The 23,396-nt window shown below is 39.8% G+C and overlaps 1 protein-coding gene across 1 annotated transcript in view; it reads left to right on the top strand.

Moving 5' to 3' along the window:
- The window catches only part of LOC124159476, a 333,447-nt gene that overhangs the window by 180,872 nt on the left and 129,179 nt on the right, over positions 1 to 23,396 (top strand). Inside the window, exon 3 of the mRNA XM_046535302.1 lies at positions 17,495 to 17,781. Within this exon, the coding sequence (XP_046391258.1) occupies positions 17,746 to 17,781 (36 nt within the window). The 5' untranslated portion in view covers positions 17,495 to 17,745. The remainder of the gene's footprint in view (positions 1 to 17,494; positions 17,782 to 23,396) is intronic.

Raw genomic sequence — 23,396 nt, 5'->3', positions numbered from 1 at the left:
GATGAGGAGAGGGGGGAGGTGCGGAGTCCTTATTGGGTCGGGACAATGAGGGCCGTGCAGGAGACGATCTCTATCTCGGGGACTTCGAAGGCGGACGTGAATGCGAAATGAGGCAGGCGATAATATTTCACCGGGAGGGATCGCGAGTAGATCTTGGAGACGAACGCACCTGTATTCGTCCACAACCGTGGACGAATAACCCTGTTGCCTCTCTACCGAATATATAAGCATAGATCTATCTTAATATGGAAGGCAATCAACTTGTTTCAACCATCAAAATATAGCGTAGTCCTTTCCTTAATAATTCCTTGCCATCATGGTTGCCGTTATTTCGATGTAGTCTTTGGCTTACATGTTTCTGAGATCCTTTCACATGCCATTACTTCAGTTTAAATTGTATGGTAAAATACGGTATTTGAAAGGGGAACCGACAGCTTACGTCATTTAGCCTAGAGGAAAGGGTAGGAAAGAAAGGGTGGAGAGAAACCCGCCGCAGGTTCTACCCTGCTGTTAACGAATGGCACCGAGGGGACCACGGCTTGCTCACAAAAACGCTAAATATTGGATAAAATCTCTGTCACTGCCGGGATTCGAACCTAGGCTGTCAAAATGAAGAGGCAGATATAATTCGTTGATAGGATATTTCTTGATGTAGGATATTTGGATAGGAGTTGGTAGGATATTTCTTGGATTTAATTTTTTCTTGAATCGATGTAAACATATTCACCCCCTTATTTTTAGACTGGTAAATGGCGCAAAAATTTAGCACTCACCACTTTTTAACGTTTCCCTGAAAATCTGTCCATTTATCCGTATTGATGTTAATTTTTCGGAGAACCGGCGAGGAATCCATATCCTCTGGATCCCATCTATCTCTCCTATCTATCCTATCATTACATATATATCCTATCTATACATATCACTCTTTATTTGTTGTTTCTGTTTGCGAGCCTTGGGTTGCAGGTGCGATGCCTTAAACAGCATCGACGAGTAGTCCCCCCGCCGGAACAATGCCTGCTCCGGGACCGGGAACGTCGTCACGCGTCGCCCTGGCGATTTTTTTCCGTGCCCTACGTGACCGGGTGGATTAATTACGCAAAAGGATGGACTTGGGCGCGCTTCGTCCTTGACGGAGTCGAATTGCTAATTGCTCCCGAGCGCGGATGTGGGCGGAGAGGCAGCATTGAACTTGAAACGAAGGTGGGCGTGGCCTCGTGCAACTATCCCATGCAACGATGGAAAAACCCCGGAGGTTTTGTGCGGATCGAATTTCTGTTTGGTCTTCTTCGAGTGCTTTCATTTATGTGAACCATGAAATGTTTTCCTTGGAGGAATAGTCACTCGCCCAAATGGATGCATCGCGAGGCGATCGACAGCTGAATTGATAATCCAGCGAGGTCTTCGGGGAGCGTTATTGTTTAGTGGCGTGAATTCTTTGCTGCTGATGAAAGGGTCCTGGATGATTGAATGCCCGGATGAAGCCTTCGGACACCCTTAAATAAAAGTCCTCGAAATATGAGGTGGAAAAGGCGATAGAACTGTTCCCCCAACCTTAAATGAGTTAATTTCACACACCTTTGGCTTAGTCCGGGGTGAGTTCTACCAACGCCGATCCAAATCAAATTTCATGTTGAATCACTGAGTGGGTGAAGTAGATGCGATAAATGAGTGTGCCAATCAGAGTCATATTACGATAGGAAAGTTGGTAATATGTCCTGAACTTTTGATTTACTTATGCAAAACCTTTTTTCGTTGTCGCATCGTTTCGTCTTGTATGCTATTTAGGCATCGGTTATTAATATGTTTGTCTTTGTAATTGTTCTGAAATCTTCAAATTTTGATACCTGCTGCAATCTCCGCCGTTACATTCTAAACGAATGCACTGATATATGCGTACTCTAATAATGTATAAATATACTAATCAAATAACATAAATAGTAAGTAAATACACTAGTTATATTAACGGCCTAGTTTAGTGGTCCAAATGCGGAGTTTATTTAACTTCTACTTCGCTGTGGGGGCTTTTACACTTTGTTTTCTTTATAACTTTGAGAAATTCGAAGACAGCGTTGGCTTTCATAATTAAGGTCAGAAGGGACACCTGGCCATAGGTTTCTTCAAGACTTTCCAAAATGTTCGAAGTACTCATGCCATATACGAATAATATTCCCATCGCTACCTAATGATGCTAATTACATCTGCTCTCTATCATTTTCTCAAATAATGACAGAATGTAGATTAACTCCCTGTAAACTTGGTGCTCGTAAAGTTGAGTCGCTGACTTTCCATTTGGCATGTCAGTATTGCAGACCACTATGTCTCCTACCATTTTTCATTCCCCATTTTCATAATTTTTATCCAATCTCACATTTTTCTCGCGGGAATACACGACTTTTCCGTAGTGAATTTTCGACTGGAATGAATCTATCACAACCATGCACGCTCGTGAATCCAGTCGCTTTCCAAGGTATTTTTTCATTGCTTTCCTCACGATGAAGGAAGGCTATTAACGTAGGTATAATATACGATATTCAATCATTGAGTCGTTGAAGAGAAACTTTTGAGTCGAGAAGAGGAAAAAAAAGATATCACTTTACGTCTCCCGTAAATGTTCGCTTCTCATTCACGTTTCTCATCTTCGCCTAAAAAGCTATCCTTTTTTTATTTCCTCCCACCCAAGTGGCTTGAAGGGGGATCAGTAATCAATCCTCCCAGTCCTAACATTCTACTGTCTCTCTGATGCCTGGTTTTTTCCCTTCAACGCTATCGTTTTACCTTTCTTCCCAAAGCCCCACCCCACTCTCCTGCTTTGGAATCTCACGATCTGTGCCCGTTTTCGCAGTTCTCGAACTAACTCCAAAACGCTCAGGGAGTCATTTCTCCTTCCCGCTCATATATCTATTTCCATCGTGAACGAATGGAGATAGGAAGATCTCAGAGCCAACCGACAGAGCCCATGACTTTCGTTGTCCAACGATCTCTAATATCGGTACGCTACTCCGCCGGAATAAGGCGGATCGACTTTAATAAACACTATTTAAAATATACAAGAATTGCCAAGAGAAAAAATTCCCCTAGACCGAGAATAGAACCACGGACCTTTGGTTTTTCGGGCCAATGCGCAGACCACCACGCCATCCAGGTTCTTTAATTCTTATGGCAATTATACCGAGGCTCATGGTACTATTTAAAATGCTGCGTGGTTACCAGGAGAAAGTAAGGCTATATAATCCCTGAAGTGCCAACGTCGCTCATATTTTTTTTAATTTTCGTTATAGTGTCGACGTCGCCCTGAAGGACTCTTCTAAAGTATATTTTTGACAAAATAATTTTACGGGATTAATATTTTATGCTTAATTTCCTGAATAACAACTGCTTAGAAAGTAAGAGAATGTTTAAATTCTCCGTAAAATTTTATCTGCTCATTATAATGAATATGTATGGTTTTATAGAGACTTTTCATTGTTTACATGTTTCCAAATAATTTCCTGGAAATATTATCATGGACAATTCTGCATGGCACTCCAAAATTTAAGGCAGGAGAAGGAAAATAAATAGCCCATAGAAATTTCTCAATTTTATCAACGGGTAATCTGGAAAATTACATGACTCACTGTTACAGGAGCGCTTGAAATGTATATATTTTCTCGCGATACAATCTATTCCTTCAACTCTTACTGTTTTCATTAGTGAGGAATGAAATCCATTCATTTCAATCTTATTCTATTCGTTATAATTATCATAAGGATGTAAAGCAGAAGAATAGGGTGGTTTCCTATTATTTTTTTATTGCCTAAATCGAAAGATTATTACTCCTGGAGTGCGCATTTCACGCTCTTAGATTTTCGAATTACGATATCTATTTTTCGCGATTAAATGAAAAGTGAAAATTTTCAAGCGCGCGAAAACGCGACGTCTAATTGTAAGTAGGAATGATGGGAAAAGTCCGTGTGACGTATTTCTGGTTCCAGCTGTCGGCGTGTGAGGTGACCTTGGGGCGAGGCTTGAGCGCTGATACGACGCAGGCTGCTAGCAGGTAGCTGAGCACCCTACTAGCAGGTAGCGCTTGTCTTAAATAAGGATTATTATTCCCCTATCAAACGAAGGAAAACCCCAAAATATTTACTTGACCTCTCGCAGTACGTGCCTACAACCAGATCGATGATAATCCGGAGTGATCCGTCCAACCTTTACTTACCGTCAAATGGAACTACAATTAGCCATAAATCGTTCGCAGTCAGATCTACCATTGTATGAACTTCCCAGCCAGGGATACCGACTTACAAAAAATATTGGGGGGCCCAGACCGGGGATCTTGCCCCGGAAGATTTTATAAGTAGTCAGTTTTAAGATTTTTTAAAGCATTTTAGAAGAGTCATATTATCAACATTAGGACCCTGATAACGCCAATCTCGATACCTGGGCAGTCCGGGGAAAATCGACAAGCCTGACACATTTTTTCACATACCCATAACGAATTTTTGAGGGGGATGGGGCCCCTTCAAGCCCCATGGAGTCGGCGCCACTGTTCCCAGCAGTATAAATTTTGTGCGAATGTGGAATCTTTTAAAAAAAATATTACAAATAAATGAATAAATTTCATTTTATACTTTCTATCTTGCCATCTCTTCTTCCCCTATTGTTTTTTTTATTTGTAACAAAATTTTCGGGCGTTGGCACCGACTTTTCCAATATGAGGAGCTCATAAAACTCTAGAAGCCTTCCTCCTTCCCTCGCGGGGAAGCTCGTGTCCGACGCACGTTCGAGCATCGGGAGAGAAAGGTGGATCTTTTACGTTTGAGGAGAAAGAAATGGAACGCAATCCTTTTAGTCTTTCACGGCCACCGTCACGTCGTTTATTATTATTATTTTACTGCTTTTTTTCCTCTCTCCATTCATTCTCGATATATCTCGGCCCTAATCGTGAGTCCATCATCTTCTTTACGGGGGAAATTTTGACTCGCGTTTGTTTGCAGCCGAAAAAAATGGAAGAATGATGGGAGGTCCAGCGTTATCGTCGGCCTCTCTTGCCTCCCGCGGCTCTCACGGAATTGGGCCGAAGAAAGTGAGTGGTGTGCTCTCGTACTCACGGGGGGTAGGGGCGGGCGAGGCGGCTCTCGCTCGTCGAGGTGTACGTTTGTGTGTGAATGACGGAAGGAGGCGGGGAGGGGAAAGAATTCGGAAGATATCATCATCAAGAGTATTTCAAGTTCATCTCCCTCACGAGTCGGCTCCTCATACCTGGGAGGATATTTGACTGGTGCATTATTTATTTTTGGGAAATTTCTATTTTAGTGCAACCAGTAGCATAAAAAAATTTATTTTGCTGGTTTCCGGCGATAAATTGTGGAATTTAGGGAAAAGTTTGAATGAATACCTTAAACTTTATTTTCCCGAAGAATTTTTATTAAAAGACGACCATGGTATTTATGTTTGGGAAATTGTTACTTTTGTTCAACCAGTAATATAAAACATTTTTCTGCTGGTATTTTCTGGCGATAACTTGTGGAATTTGGCAAAAATTTTGAATGAATATCTTAAACTTTATTTTCCCGTAGAATTTTTTATTGAAACATGACCATGGTATTTATGTTTAGGAAATTGTTACTTTAGTGTACCAGTAATGTAAAAAATATTTCTTTTGGTAGTTTCCTGCGAGAAATTGTGGAATTTACCGAACATTTTGAGTGAATGACTTAAACTTTATTTTCCCGCAGAAATTTTATTAAAACACGACCATGGTTGCAACAGCTAGCGTCATCTTCTGGTCCGTCAATTCAAGCAATTCATCATATATACTTGTATTTTCAGCTACAAGTAGATTCTTCTTTTTGTAGATGGCCCTCCTCGCCTGTGCTATTCTACTGACTATTTATTTCTTGCTTTGTCCATGAAGGACCAGAAGATGATGTTAATCGTCCAAACAAGTGGTCGCATTTTAATGAAAAAAATTTTATGTTATTCATTTAAAACATGTTTATTTACCAAAGGTCGCGTGGAACACAGAAGTAGAAACATAAAATGTGTGTAGCTAACAATAGACATTAAATATCCAATACAAGAAAAGGCACCACAATGATATAGTAACTCTAATTTTTACTACAGTTATAATAGACTGCACATAAAGGAAACTAATATTCTCATCGAAATTTCGTGAGCATATTCCTTATTTAAAAACACACCGACTGCGCATTCTTGGTATTAATCGTGAAATAGTTTCACAGTTTAGCTCCTGCAACTTGTAAGGACTTGTGGGGAGGTAACGGCAGTTCGGCGCCTTGGGTTGTGAAGGCAAATGGGGATCTTTTGACTATGTTGAGGTAGATGGAGAAGAAGCGGTTCATCATGTGATGAGCAATTGCTTCTTCACTTCTATTATTTTTTTATAGTACGTCACGTATTCTTGTAGCTGTAAGTAGATTCTTATTTTTGGAGGAAGCCCTCATCGCCTGTGGTATTCTACTGTCTATTCCTTTCTTGCTTCGTCCATCGGAGGTAATTTGGTTTCCTAAGTAACCAAACTCTTTCACCTCTTAAAAACGCTTGACCCATTTCCGCGCACCATAGTCATGTGGCTACAACCTTCCACGCTGGGCAAATGAGGCTTTTGATGTAAAAGTGTGCTCTATTTTGTTTTCAAATTTTCATAAATACACTGCTTTTGATTTTGTCAACTTAATCCATCTATAAGTTTATTTTTTCAGTAGGTAGAAATAATCCCACTTACTGAAAAATACGAGTGGAAATCGGAATTTCAATATAGGCGTCTATATTTAAATACTATATTTAAATAAGATGCAAGTGTGGCAGAAATAAAAATAGAAGGATATCGAAAAGATAATTTTAACTTTGCTTCATCTAAGTCTATGCTTTCCCTGAAGATTGAATATTTTTTATGCTGATAGAAAATGGATCACATTTGATTTTGACACCTTACCGCCTAGTGTGACCTCGGGCTATTCTGAGAAAACTGTTTGATAAATGGCAGTAAATTCTTCTCGGAATTTCATCCGGATTATCTCCTCAATCTCCGATTGTCTAACCTAGGAGGCAATCGAAATGCGGCTATCCGAGAATAACTTCAATAGAGACGAAGGGGTTCAGCTTAAGCAGGACATGGAACTCGATCTTAAAAATGGCGGGAAAACGAACTCAGTCTCCGCAAGTCATAATTGTCCTAAAATGACCACCTAGAATATTCATGTAAAGCTGGCACCCAAAAGTGACATCATCGGCCCTGAATACGATGAAAATGGATTTCCTCCAAACGTCGGCAGCGATGTAGATTGAGCAGATTACCCCGATAAAATCCCGAGAAAAATTTACTCCCACCATCCGCCGCGCCGGGGAAAAAGTGAATTCCTACATGTTTGATGAATGCGTCACCAAAATAGTTAAAACGATTACTTAAGACACGCTTAAAAAAGGAGTGAAGCACCTATACATCTTCAAAATAATAACTAGAAATTTTTCTGCGAGGAAATGGGTTAAAATATTTTTTTTTCTCTTTTGCGGTCCAGTCTCTTCCTCATTAAGGAGGAGGAAAAAATAAGGTAAGACGGGGGAGAGTTGTATGTGGCCGAGCCTCGAATGAGGAGGCTGGGATGGTTAGCGCAAGGAGAACGGTGGGAAGTGCGGTTATCGCCCCGGGGGGAAAAGCTTGAGGTTAAGGGGTGGGAACCTCTGTTAGGGGCGGGGGATGAACCTTGGCGATGAGGATAGATAGCGCGAGTCTCGTTGGCATGGAAGCCTTCGGGGAATATTCCCTTTCGCCCTGCCCCAGCCCAGTGTGAGTGATGGAGAACAGGGTGGTTCGCGGCGGAGGCGCGGGCCCAGCTTAAGTACTCCCCCTTGCGAACACCTGTAAGCATGGGACGTGCAAATTAGGTCGTCCGCGAACTTTTTAATGGGCATTTAATTCTCTCCATTTGTGGGTCGGTTCCGTCCGCCAGGTTCCTCGCGACCTCATCTTCTTATAGCTACTGCTGCTGCCCGACACTTCTTTGGGGTGGACATACGGGGGTACCAGTTTCTCTCGTTTTTAATGGATAAAGCCTCATTTTAAACCTCTTTATGTGGCCTTTCTTGGTTTTCTACGATCTTTATCAATTAATTATTTATTCCACCAATTACAGCGCAATCCGCGTATCCAGCATGAAATCGGATTTTGAAGGTCAATATTGATTCAAGTTCTAGTTATATTTGTGAAACTTTCTCAAGCTTCAATCCGGGTCATTGCGTTTGTCAATTTCAATATTTCTTTGTATTTGTCTGCCGCTGTCTTCAGGGAAAAAACAACATAATGTCCGACATTTCCTTGAGTATTTAAAAAGGGATGCGTAAAAATCCCAGCATCTCTCGTTCCCGTTATAATATAAACCCTGTTGTCCTATCTTTATTACGTTTACGCTAGACGTTTAAATATGGATTAAACTTCATAAATACGATCCACCAGCAAGTATACAATCATATAATGTATTGTAAGCCATGGAAATGCTTCACACTAAGCTTTTTTCGTTAGTTTTCAGCTCTATCGATGCGCATTCCTATCTTCTTTGATGCTTGATAGAGTTAGGACAACGTTGAACTTTTCTTATCCAGCGGCTAAGTATAACAAGTGGAATCAAAACGCTTTGGGCTGTGAAATAGCAGGCGCTGTATTCATGTTTTTAATTCCCGAGTCGTTAGCCATGCTCTACTACATACTATTTAATTTCACGTAGTATTACTCGTGTTATTTACGTTATTTTTTTGCTAACCTCAGCTTTGCTTTACTACATGAATCAATTTATTTGTATTCGGAACTCATTTTAGATGTAATCCTTCTTCCTTTCCGTGGGATCTTTCTTCCCAGCACTTAGTCCGTAGAGTCGGCAGTCGTATCAAGATCTCGTACGTCAACTATTTGTCATTAATGAAAATGTTCTGAAATGTTTTAAGTTCGAAACCAAAAGGGCATCTTAAACTGTCAATAATTATGGAGAGAAAGAAAGTGGAATAAGTACGGGAGTAAATATGCCCGCCTTAATTTATCGTGCTCTTCGCTAGCCTCAAGGAAAGCGATAATTGGCCGATAATCAAATTTATTTCATAGTTTTCTTTAAGTTATATATGTGGCTATTAATTTACTTGGGGCTTGCACAATTCCTGGCCTGACTAGTGAGGTTAACCATACCTAAAACGTGACGCTTAGATGTAATAGGTGCACGTGATATCATCTTGGGTTAGTTTTGGTAAACTCGACGCTGACCACCTCTCATTAATCTACTTCTGAACTTAAACCCTGGCGAAGTTAGACGTAGCATCTCGGATAAGATCTGATCGATTGATCAAGAGTCGATCTGTTAAGTGAGAATAGAAACCAGGTTGAAGCTTTGTCTTGAAGGACTAGTTTGGAGACTGGTCATGTACCCGAATAAAAATGTTTCGGGTGAAAACCTGGATGAGAGCCGCTGAGATATTGCCGGAATCAGATGGTCCTCATTCCCGGGGAGAAAATCTTCCGAAAGCTCACGGTTCCATTCGTCTGGATTCCAAGTAATGTGATGCGAATGTTATGGTTGAATGATGACAAGAATAAATGCATTCTATTGCTGAATAACTTCAAAGACCAATAATAATAAGATGTCTTTATTCGGACGAGGTTGAGACAAAGAAGTCCCCTCTTCCACCTAACCCCTCGAGAGCGTCAATGCAAGCATATTTAAAAACGTTAGATAAACTTTTACAATACAAAAGATATACAATATTCACTATTTGTTAAATATCAAAAAAGATAAACAAGTTTATGTACAGATAAACAAGTTTATAACAAAATTTGGAATGTTTGCGATGCTGAAGAGGCATGAAGAATTTACTTCCATCAGTAGTGGCTTAGTTAGCGATATGTGACTGGTAGCATTTTTTTCGTCAGATGGGAGTTCCTGGTTCGAATTAGAAAGTATCATTACGATTTTTTTGGCGTTTTTTTATTTTTTAAATTCATATTAATTTGCACTTTTGATCGTGATTGCTCGTAAATTCAAGGGAAAATCCAAGAAATATTACAGTTTCAAAACTTCGGTTTTTGAAAGCTCTTATTTTACTTTTTATGAGCATATTCGTAGCTGTTTTAAAATTAAAAAATAATTTTGTGAAATCGTACTTCTACTAAAAAAAATTGATCCATCGTCCAGTGAAATCAAGCTATTAATTTCATTTGAATATTGGTATTCTACTAAGGTTTCTATTCATCAAAAATTTTATTAAAATGTACCATATACTTACGAGAATTTTCGTCTACTTTGTCTCCATATGTTGCTCACTTTATAATGTTTCGTGTCTGTTACATGTTTCGTTTTTGATGTCATCCAAATTTTTGAAATCCTTTTGTTTGAACTTCCAGCTTAAAAGCCGTTCGATGAGAGGCAGCCGTCAAAGAATACAATATGAGATGAACGAGTTCAATTGTGATCAAAAATGTATTTCATCGTATTATACGTACTTCTGAGGTTTGAGTCCTGCTTCCCAGCGGAGTTTTCGCATTGGCATTCGACTTTGTAATAATCACGTGGCGATGATCAACTCCTTCTGTGCCATGTTTTGCAACGAGAGATGAAGCGTCACCTCTTTCGATACTAGACACAATTCTTAGGGGGTGTCTGTTATACTTATCTATTTTTTTTAACATTAGTTTATGCTAAGTAATGGGGAAATATCACGTTTTCTAAAAGTTAGATGTCGCCGTTTTTGCTGAGTCCATGAACGTGTTCTTTCGTAGAATCGATTGTAAATTAAGTGTAAAGTATCTTTATGTATGAATAAAAAGTGTTTGAATATTTAAACCAAGGAAAAGAGGCAAATGTCATGTAAAACCTTAAAATTTTCGCAGCGTTTCAAGATCCTTCGCTCCCTTTGTTTCAGGGTCAATAGAATGCATCGCTATACTCCTTCAGAAATATCTTACTAACCCAGCTGTAACCTTCGTTCATCAATGTATAGGGGAAATCCCAAGGATATAATCCTTATTGCGTGTAAATTACTGATTTTTGTTTGCTTACTGTTATATTTCTCACATGGTTTGACTGTGGACTACAGATACTTAGTATTCGACGTGACTTAATTTGCTGAAGTTCTCCTTGTTAACTGTACCTCGACTATTAAATTACCTGAAGGGTAAACGAATTACAGTACCTTGGCTTCGCGGTTTCCCTAACAGCAAATCATTATGATGCATTACATGGCGATTTCTTGGCTTCTCTGCCTCAAATTATATTATAGGGTTTGGTGATTTATTCGTTTTGTAGTGCCGTATAGTGTCATTTAAATGAACCAAAACTTAGGTACTTGTATAAAAAAATAAAATAAAAGACATTTTTAGCAGAATAGGATGAGAGCTGAAGAATATTCAGAATAGGATTGTGGATGGAATTTTACTTTGCTGTATATTTAAAATTACCGGCTGTATTGAGCATGGCAAGATCCCGTGCATTTAATGATCGTCTGCCATTCGTCACTTGTGATTTCAGCGCATTTTCAGCTTGCCAGGCATTGAAAATCCTTCATCCACTCATTTATATTCTGCGTTCTGTGCTTAAAACTTACCCGATTTGTGAGTTTATTTTTTTTATGCTAAAGCATAAATCAGTGTGGGATACACCATGACATTGACTTTCCTCTGTTTCCTGTAATTTTATTCGGTTTATTGCTAGAACGATTTATTTCATTGGCAGCTCTCAATCAGCTGATTAGTTAGTTACAGGGTTCCCACTCAACCGTGAAAACCTTAAAACCGTGAATAAGCCATGAATTTCGTCTACCGTGAAAAAACCTGGAAATAGCCGTGAATTTCGTCATTTAACCTTAAAAATCTCTCAAACTTGAATATAGATCTACGATTGACAGATCAAAAGAAAAATCGATACGTCGAACATGTTTCAAGGTCAGTCACTTGCAGACACTGCCCTTGCATTTATCTGCACACACATATTCGAAGTACAATTATTGGTGCCTTGTGCCATGACGACACATTGATCTTGAGCCTGTGATCGGAAGACCGGTAAACTAAGTGTTCATTAACTCTGGCGAAAAATCATACACGTCTTCACTTCCCTACCACCCTGCTCCCTCCATTTTCCCACTCTCACCCTTTAGCCGACTCTGAATTTTGATATCAATAGGTGGCGTCATATGAGATACTTTCATTGCTGCGTTTGCACGCACGGCGTCCGCCGCGTTTATTGGTACGTGATTGTTACGTGATCAAAATTTCTGCCTAAGGAGGCTTATCTACAGACCGTGAATTTGACGACATTAAAACCGTGAAAACCTGGAAAAATGTGTGGATTGAGAGAATACTTAGCGGAGAGGGGGTATTGAAAACAGTGCTAGAGGGTAGAATGTTAGGTAAACGAGGGAGAGGAAGGAAAAGAATAGGAATTTTAGATAGAATGAAAGGGAGTAGGTCTTATTGTGAATTGAAGAGGGAAGTGCATGATGGAAGGGGAGGCTCCCGGAATTCTTCTTAAGCACTCCATGTAAACCTACCTTAGTTGGTAGAATAATTTAATAAATATATTATTATTAATTTCTCTGATCCTTTAATTCCTAATAATTTCTTTTATTTAATTGCCGGCTGCTCTTCGCCAGAATTCCATTTCTGTGCTCAATAGTAGGTTTTCGGTGGTTTTTTCGTCATTGGTCATACTCCACCACTACCAGTTGTTATGGCTTTCACTGTTGTCTTGTACGAATCTTCTTTAAATTTTAATTGGAAATATTCTGGTCCCATAACAATGATTCAAAAGTGCAATATCTTTTTTCCTTTATTGCATCTCCCCTTTAGGCTACCTCCATCATTTTTTATTCAGCAATTTTCATCCTTAGATATTTATACTCTTCGCAGTATCCTATTTGATTTATTTGATTTGTCCCCGCATTCAATGTTGTACGTCACCATCTGGAGCAACGCAATACCTAAAGGTGTACCTGCGAATTTGTCCTTTTGTGAGTATGCCCGAGTAACTGAAGTTGACGTGCACCGTCGAAACGATTTGCTTGTTCTAAAAGTTCAATTGGAATTACTAAGTCTTTGATTTCCATTGGCTATACTCAAGAAATATCCTTAACTGTAGATATACGTGAGAAGTTATCTGCCGGGTAGTAAAGGGTCTCATATTGGAACTCATATTTCCTTTTCGGCGATTATATCACTTATCGATTCAGGATAATACGCGTGGTGGCTCTTGTTATCTCAATCTGCTCTTTTCCTTCCCCTTTTCCGTTTACCTAACACCCACGCCTCCATCCACCTGGACACAATCTCCAAGCCTCTCATTTAATATCAAATACAGCCATCAAGATCCCCTCTCTTCGCCCATAAATTTTCTATCCTCTTCTATAATGCCTAGCTCTTCACCAAGCGTATTTTATTGTAAAGTTATTACCTTGGTAAAAAAAACAGAAGCAATTGGCTGAACAGTGCCGCCAATGATTCATTATCATTGGTCAACAATCCCAATATTGGTGTGACGCAGCTCTCCATACCGTTCTCCTATCTGCCAACCTTTCTACATTTAATTATTTCTTCTGTAATGACTCATTATAATTCTCTCGTATGGCATAAGAAGGCGCTAGTCCCCCAGATACGACACCTATAATTTTTCTTACATCATCATGATTACCCGCTCGCTGCATAGACTTCATATTTTATTTACATCGCTAATTCAATATGCTTATAATTAATTGATAATAGTAGGTATGTATGCATGAGAAGATATCTACCAAGTAATACTGGGTCTCATATCTCCACGCCCTTTTTCCTGTCCGGCGATCATATCAATTATCGTTTTATGGTCGTCCACGAATTTTAGTAGTTTCAAAATGCGATTATATGGATTTATATGAACCATTTATTCACTATAATGTGAACATCTAAACGTTTAAAACTATGCACAAAGGTTAAGAAAACACTTAGCTGTTTCACTTTTCGTTTAAAACTATATTTTTATAAAGAATGATACATTTGTTGGTGTTTTTGTATTATTCCATCTCACACGACAATTTTTCATTCAACTGCAATTTTCTCATCACGTGACTCTGTCGTACTTGCGATACGAGAGAGGATAGACCGGTTTATTACTCACCACCATGTAATCCCTATCGTATTTTTTGCCTCCTACAATTGCTCTACCATTCATGATACTTTTGTTTGTGTCCATGAGATTAGCTCTAGATATCTCCATCGCGATACAGTGCCATTGATCCCTTTTCCGACCGCGTCATGCATAGACGGTGAGTCATTCGTTAGCGGTTACAGCACGCCGTGTTATTTTCATCTATTTTCAATCAATACTCTCGTTCTCGACTCCCTGCAGCGCACCATCTCATCATATTTCTCCGCCGCATACTCTGTATTTGTTACTGACAATACTTAGTATCCTTATCTTTTTTCTAAATCGTTGCTTTGTAAAGGACATCAATAAGAGAGTTGCATTATGAAAGGAGGCTTTCGTGAACATGAAGGGACTTATGAGAAGGTCTTTATTTATAAGAGTTTAAAGAAAAGGCTAGTATAGAATTTGATCTGGAGTGTGGCACTTTACGATGCGGAAACAGGGACACTTAGAAATAAGGATGAGAAAAGACTGGATGCGAGATGTGGGTCTGGAAAAGAATAGAGAAGGTGAAGTGGACGGAAAGGACGTGGAACGACGAAGTGCTGGACTCGGTAGGTGAGGAGATACAGCTTCTAGATGAGATACATGAGAGACAGAAGGTATGGATGGAGCGAGTACTTGCAATACCGGGGAGGGGATGTTGAAAAAAGTCTTAGAAGATTGAATGTTGGGCAAACAAGGGAGAAGAAGGAAGATTATATCATATCGGATTTTCAAGTAGAATGACATGGTGTAGGCCACATTGCGAATGGAAGAGGGAAGTCCATGGAGGAAGGTTACACCGCCAGATTACTTCATGGAAACCTATCTTATTCGTTAGAATACTTAATTAATAATTACTTGCATCTGCTTGCAGACATGCCGACTTCCAAAAAATATTGGGGGGGCCCAAACCGCGGATCTTGCCCCGGGAAATTTTATAAGTAGTAAGTTCTAAGTTTTTTAAGCATTTTAGAAGGGTCATATGATCATCAATAGAACCCTGATAACTCGAATCTCGATATCTGGACACTCCGGGGAAAATCGACAAGCCTGACAAATGTTTTCCTCACACCCATAACGAATTTTTGAGGGGGCTTCATGGAGCCTCAGGCCCCATGGAGTCGGCGTCACTGTCTGCGTGGTTGATTACATTTCGTTGTATTCCTGTACACTTGCATTTCTTTTGCAGCCCCTGATTCTTCTTAGGGGTGTCGGTCGTAAGACCTCAACAAGTGCGATAGTTTTAAAGAGATAAAATTTATCTCATGGTGTGGATCACTGTGGAACACCTCAGTATTTCCTACGTAGAATGTTTGCATAGTCGTAAAAATAAAATGTTTTCCCGTACTTCAGGCATTTCAGTTTAAAAAATAAACTTGTTGTATGCTCCCGTTTTCCAGCAGGTGTAGGTATTGAAATATATAGTATTTTCGCCAATAAAATAATTAACTTTATTTTGGAGATTCATAAAAAATAAACAGTAATTTTCCAATGATAAGGTGTTGAAAGCTTCAATTTTGAAAACAAAGTGATGATAAATGATAAATTGTTCTGTAGAAATTTGATGAGCACTTAGTATTGGGTGAAGCAATTCAGCTAGAAGTATTGTAAGAAAGCATGTAAATTACCTTTCAGTAAACCTTTCCATGCACACCTTGTCTTTGCTTCCGATTGCGAGGCTTCATCTCCAATTTTGGTTTTTCATCAGCTTTCCTTCAATGATAAGCTTCCTTTACATCGCGACGTTTGTTATTATTCCTGGTGCGTATAGTTTGGATTCTCTCAGTTTTCCCTATAATGTTCAATTTTTATGCAAAGAAAGTTTTTAGGCTGTTCCGATTAGGAAAATTATATAGGACCAGTGATTCAATCCGAAGCTTGGTTTGGATAGATGCTGGTAGATGACATTCTGGACTCTCTATGGCGTGTGAAATTCATACATTCAGAAATGGCGGGGCCAGTTCCTTTCCCAAGGCCATCTAACGCCTCAAGGGGTTTGGTTTTAAAAACATTGTCATTGGTCCTTATATACTTAGCCTTGTATTACATACCTAGTGGGTTCAGCCTCCACCTACCTAGCCGTCTTGTGGGGTTGTGCTTCCCAGTTTCTTGAGTTATTGCGGACTTGCAGGTAGAAAAAAATCATAAAGTAATCAATGCGATCTCACACCATGTCATTGCCTCTCCCCTAGATTCAGATCGTATCAAGGGGTTTGCACCAATTAGCCGTATACTCCTGGATCCGTTACGACGCTAAATGCTAGATTTCATTCACTCCGTGGGCTTAAATAGGTCGTGCCACACCTTAAGCGGATGTAATAGGATGTCCGGCTAGCCGGAACTTCCTTTTTAGCGGATGAATCTTCGGCATACGTCTCAGACCGCGCTAACCATCCTCGGTGGCTGCACGAGTCAACGGGAGCGAGGACTTTCACTTCATATTCGACGGCCGGCCGTGGCTGAGAACTTTCCGTCGTAATACAAAATTTTAATTTTCGTTTCTTTTATCATTTTATGTTCGTAATACACGTGGATATGCGTCACCCGTTCTGTCTCAGCACTGCACGTACGGTACTTAAGCACAGTCATTCATCGTTGAAACTTCTCCCAAGCTGTGTGGCCAGGACCCAAGACGTACTTAAGAGTACCTTATTTTTAAAGTTTGCGGCATTTCTTTGGGGAACTAAGAAGTAGTAAATGTAAAATATCTTTTTTCGATCCACTTAAGTGCTGTATTCTCAACCATGGTTTCGACAGTTGAAAATATGAGTGCTATAATCAGGTATAAACCAAACATGAAGTTTCCAGAAAAATGAGAAATGATGGATTTTACACTCAGGTTGTAGAACGTAAGTTTTCAGCAATGTCTGCTGAAATTATTTTGATTTTATTGTTAAAAATAGCGACGTGTACTGATAAAGGAGAGGTGGGGCTTCTTGTGCTTGTAGATATTTCGTTTTTCTTTACAAAAATTGGTCATTATCTGGTTCTTGCCACCAGGTTTTCAATTCTGCGTCATCGTAATGGCATAGTAATGTTGAATACATAGTCGAAAATGAAGTATTAGAATAGACTTTACGTATATTGTTGTCATTTTCTCCTAAGAGTTAACTCCGGGATTTTATTTAATAATAATATTTGCAAAGCTTACCGAATGGGTGCTATTCTGAATCTGCGTTTTGTGGGAAAAAAACACTTCAAAGGCAAGAGTTGAGCTGAATAATATTCGCATATAATACCGCTCATCAGTTTACTTTCTGTCCTTTCCATTTTCCACTTCGATTTTATTTTCTTTGACGCTTATGTTTAGATGCTTGTCACACGCTCCTCACATTTCATCTTTGTTTTCTTTACAGCATCCCGCCTGGCTCTCAGATTCGCGGCTGCACCGCGCTCGCGGTGGCGGCGCTGTCCTCGAGCCGCGGCTGCTCCCGACCGAGCGCTTCGGAGCGCAAGCGCCAAAGCGTCAGCGCTCAATGAGGAGTCGATTTCTTTTCGACGTCGAGGAATTTCCGGTGACTCAACCCCTATCCGGTGGGAATTACGAAGGCACAGACAGTAGGACGCCTCGGGAACGCCGAGACATTCGGAAGGACCACCTAATTGAATGACCAATGAGCTGCAAATGATATCGACCAATCAGGTAAGAGATATCTACGATTGATTATGTTACTATACCCACGCGACTCCTCTCAATATTTTTCATCCTCAACGCGTATGTTTCTCGTAAACCACCTTGGTACTTTTTATTGGTAGTAATAAAAAAGTGTCGAGATATGTATGGAATTTTCAGTGCTAATTTGGCAAAAAAAGATAACGCACTTCCACATTCAAGCGTCAGGTAAGAGCACGGAAGGTAATTTCTGGTGGTTACAAGCCGAAATATTAGCGACTAATCTCCATGCTTCTTTGAAACTGCTCGCTTGAATGAAATATTTTCTTTTTTAAAGCAATCGAGGGTTTTTCGCCGCATTGCCAATGAAAACCTTAATATGACTTATTCTTTAAAATTTCTTTAATTTTAAAACTTAATAACTTGACTATAGTGTAGTTCTGGATCATTTTGTTGAATTTCAATCACCGCTATTAGCTCACCGTTTGAGTCTAATTTGCGACCAAAAATTACCATGGCACCGCCACTACGCTTTGGCATTCTTTTTTATTCCTCATAAATCTTCTATTTCTCTGTTTTTTTTAATTTGCGGACTCCTCCTTCATCGTTTACAAGAGCCCTTTTTCTCGTACGACTTTTCCCGTTAATTTTTGCCCTCGAATACCTGCGTTAACTCTTCTTTAGCAGTATAACCGATCTCGACGCGATTGCCTTTCCTGCAATATTAAGACCCTAGATAGTATCTGGAGGAAGTCACATCATCATTCATAGTTTCCTTGAAAATGATACCGTATTTGTGATTCATGGGATGTGGTTGAACTTAGGTAACTGGGAAAATTTGCCAGGAAGTGGTGGGTGAAAGTGATGAAAACGATTAAGTGTTTCATTTTCATTATATCATACGCTGCAATTGAAATGTGAATGTAATATGTTTAGGGTAAGGTCGAATATCTTTGCGAAAAGTTGAGTCACTCCAACAGAGTTCTAGCGGGCATTATTTCATTACTCAGTGTCCTTTTCTCAGGAGAAGAATAATTCGTTCTTTCTAATTAATTATATATGCTCAACTGAACCGTTGGATAACGTTGATTATATTTAATAGGCTTTTTCTCTTATCATGGAAATGATACAGGTGTTAAAGGTTTTAATGATTCCAAAAGTTTAAGACGAAAAGTAAGTGTATGCGATATGTCGATTTTTTCCGAAAATGCAGTTTGGCGACTATTAATGACTGCAACTGCTGGCTTACCCTAACTTTGGGGTTCGTGTTTCATTCTCTAGCACATATGATGGGTAATAAGCTGTTTTTTATGCTTTGTAGCCATAGTAGCATTGTCTTCATTTTTACTCGTGTAAAATTACTCTATGGAACCCTCTTCCGGGCCAAACATTTTGTGGAATTCCTGATAGCATTCGTGTATCTTTATAAATAATGCACCGTACTTATTAATGCTTTAATGCTTGATTGTCTTATCGATTCTTTTTCGTGTCCATCTATTTTGTGGAACATCCTCATGGGAAGGAAATATAACGCGGTAGCTCAATCGGTTCGAGCACCTGTAACGAGTTCGTGAAATGTGGTTTCGCATCCCCTACTTTCGCAAGCGAATGACTTTTTTCCCTGCGAAATTTATGCATTTTGAGTACTGTTCGTGAAAGTTTCCGCTTGGAATTTATGCTTTTAGCTAAGTCGTTATCTTCCAAAAGGAACATATATTTTGTTGTTCAGTCCTTTAATTTCCCCGTTTTACTTACTATCAGTGTGACAAAAAAATAATTCTCCTAGAATGGAGGCTTCTCGTCTGTCATTTGTCACTTCCACTGTCCGAACCTGTGTGGCCTGCTTTGGAAGTATGTCTGTGCCGTCTCATCTACGCTGCCTGCTTCGAAGGCGATGGAAATACCTGAAAAATTCTCCAAATGGCATCTGCAAAGCGATTCTCATCGGTGGAGCGATTCAACATGGGTGGGTATGAACGAGGCGTGGGTGGGAAACTCATTGACGATGCGCGACGCGCTAACACTTTGAATAGCCCGAAGGTTGAAGTGGCCGATTTCGTGACATACGGTGCTGGTTGGTGACGCAACATGGGTGTATTTCCAGAAAGAATGGATTTCTCTCATCGGTGAGCATTGAGTGGATCCGCGAATCGCATGAAGGTTTTTTTTTTCCTAGCGAATTTTGGGCTGAAATCAGCGACTTGTTAGAAGCAGCCCACATTGCACAATTCCTTGCACCCACCTTAAAGGTTTCGCGTCAAGGTGAATTTTCCCCAGTTTTCCCCGCGTTATGATCTGGAATGCTTAAAAAAACACTAGGCAGTTGATGGTGAGCCTCCTTCATTCAATTTGGAGAGGCTAAACTAGTTCCCAACCTTTGTTTTGCCACATTCTCCTCAGTGCTTCATCCACAAATATTTCCTCCGCTGAAGAGATGGAATCATTCACGCCCTGGCAACGACTTCAGTTGCAATAACTCACTACGTGGCTGTAGACTGCGTAGTGATTGAAATCTGAGGACAACTTTCAAACCCCAACTTTAGCATATTGAAGAAAAATTGAAATGGTTTTTATATTAAATGCGTTTAAATATTTTTAATTACAATTCTTAACAATCCTCATTTCTCCTTATCAATGATCATTAAATGTATCGGTAATAGAATGAGCAATCTAAATGAACGGTTTGAAAACGAATAATATGGACGCAGTCCCGCCGTTATATCCATCTCGTAATCTCGAATTTAGCCATTTCATCATTGGTAGCATGGAGACCGCATAGAGAATCAATCTACATTTAATCTACAATAGCAATCAATTTACAATCGCGAGGAATAGAAGTAAAAAGTTGTGTGTTTTAATAATTCACCTCATCACAAAATAAATTTCTGTCAGCAGCCCTAATTATAGCTTGCTTCTGCGTGATAATGTGAAAATGAATTCGGATCGCTTTACCTGTCAGCGATGCGAGTAGCAATTTTTTTAGATCCGTTGATATTCGTGGTGTGTGAAAAAAATTCTTAGGCCGAATGGAGAATTCTCTCGCTGTAGCATTCGCGGTCTGCCGCTTGAAATATGTTTGTTTGGATCGCATCGCACCTATTTTAGTTTTCTCCCTCACCCGATCCCCAACCCCACGTTGTATTTTTTTCTTCAATTCGGCATGAGGTTTATAATTGTTCAGTTTATGAATCCTATTCATACAACTCGTTGATTCGGGCGTGACTTCATATAGTCGACTTGAAATAATGAAATTTATATACTTCAAAGTTCCGCAAGCCACATCCTGCGTGACAACAAATCTTAAGGCTAGGTGAAGAATCCTCTACTGTAATGTTCCTACAAGGCGAAATACGCAGGAGCCGAATTTATGTGGAATTATTAAGTTCGTTTTTGCATTTTATCTTCAATCCTATTTAATTCTTTTTCCTTCCCCGTTTACCCGGAATTCTTTTTATGGTTTTCGTCGCCCCCTCTATCCTTATCAAACGCTGCAGCCACATCCTCGGTGACAACAAATATTAAGACCGAGTGAAGAATCCTCTCCTGTAATCTACATCTAAATCCACTTACTGCCCCACAAGCCACCTAGAAAGGCGTGTGGCAGGGGTCGTTAGGACACTATCATTTTAAGTATAAAGAGCAAATGCTCATATAAAATTTCGAATAGCATTTATAAAAATCCTGTATGGTTCGGGGGGGAAACGAATTCCCATACCTAGCGGTTCGGCAAAATATATCTCTTAATTTATCGCTTCTCTCAGACCTGGAAATATTGTGGGGCTTTAATATTATGTTCTCCGTGTCGCTCTTCAAGATATCTATTCGCAATTGCTCTTGCAATCTTAGCCCAGCGCGCAGCCTCCAATGTTGGTACTTGGCGGCATGCGCGGGAGCCGAAAATCGCTTCTGCTTATATTTGAGAGGTGTGTCCATTACGAACCTGCAGCTCTTGGCTCCACATCCTTCGCCCTGAGAAACAAGGGCTAGATTCATTCCCGCCGTCAGAAACAACCGTATCTCTCCGGCCCACCTTTCCGTGCGGCTTAATATCGTAGGTCACCGCATCGCATTAGCTTTCCGAGTTGTCGCTGGATGGCATTGGTGATCGGAGAGTCGCGGTGTTGGGAGGCGAACTAGTGGAATTTATCAGGTGGGCGTGGTGGAGGAACGTGTGCTCTGACCTTAGTTTTTCTCTCCTCTTCCTTCGTGGGCGTTTCTATTCCGTAACTTTCCTTGGAAGCGATCGCGATAGCGTAGTCTCGTAAAACTTTTGAGTGTCATTGATTTATAAATAGGTCATATGATTTTTAAACGTTGGGCTATATTTGTTTAATCTCTATTGCACCAAAAAATGTCTTTCTAATTTAAGACTTTGGCATATTATAATTGTGCTGGATGATCGATCTTATTGTTTCACTTTGGTGCTGAGTTGCCATGGCATTCAGAGCTTCTTTGTTTCCGAGAAGCTGCAGCGTTTAGTGATACAAGTTATTGATATATATTATCTCGTATTTTTTGCTCTTATCGTCGTTGTGGTCACTCAAACTCGACAATGCCCGTAATTATCTAGAGGATGGACTTTTGAACGAATGATAAAAATTTTAAATGAAGAATATTTTTGTCAAAGTTTCTACGCCTTAATTCCAAAATGTGTAGCTATTTGCGCACGAAAAAAGTATACAGCATCGAATTTCCAATCTTCGGGCTTATTTGTAAGTTCTTGTGATGATTTATGCTTTATGAATGATCCTTTAAATGGATTTTTTCGTACTTTTCCGGGAACTTGTAGCGTCGCCGTTTTAATGTTAGTGGCTTTTCTAACACCACCTATTGAAGCAATTCTGATTCACGCTGAATACCTGATGTTATCGTGGAAGGTACTCGGGATTTCCACCGGGTCGGGATCTCCATCACGGCTGACGTTTCGATGAACGAGTCGTCTATCGCCATTAGGGCATAACGACGACATAAAACTTTGGCCGTGATGGAGAACCTAACCCGGTGGAAATCCCGAGTAACCTTCCACGATACAACAAACTTGGAAAGCCTCCGATCATTCTACCCGTTTTTATTGTTGGAAATGTCCGTGTTCGACAGTTTTCCGAAATGCATTCGCCTAGCGTTGTTTACTCTTAAGCCTTAGAAACAGAAACAAAATAGAAGCAATTCGCGCGTCAGAATTTCCAAGGAGAAAAACCCGTGAAATCGAGACAGCACTTTGGCTGGATAATTCGTAGTGTTCCTTTCGGTCGTGACGTTTTCGTAAATTCTTGTTTTCCTCTCGGTCCCAATGGGTCGTCAATTTGTACAATGTATCATTAAGGCTATACGATTTCCTATGATTCCCAGTTCAAATTATACTTGAGTGTGATTTTTTTATGCAAATGATCCCATCACCTATTCATTTCTCCAGCGTAAAGTAATAATTAATTTTTCACCTTCGCATGTGATGACATATTCGGCATAGTTGCATGCTCAAAATCATTTCGAATGGAGGTCATGGTTATCGTTGTGCTGTCCTTTTATTCCATTAGTGATTCCTTTTAAATTATAATATCCAGTCCACATTAATGTGTAGAGAGAATATTTTGTCCGTATATTCCTTGGTATATGGTGTGAATTGTTGATTTATGTGATACATTTCG

This window comes from Ischnura elegans, chromosome 5 (genome assembly GCF_921293095.1).
Source record: "Ischnura elegans chromosome 5, ioIscEleg1.1, whole genome shotgun sequence".
Taxonomy (NCBI): Eukaryota; Metazoa; Arthropoda; class Insecta; order Odonata; family Coenagrionidae; genus Ischnura; species Ischnura elegans.
This window is presented reverse-complemented; position numbering and strand designations above follow the sequence as displayed.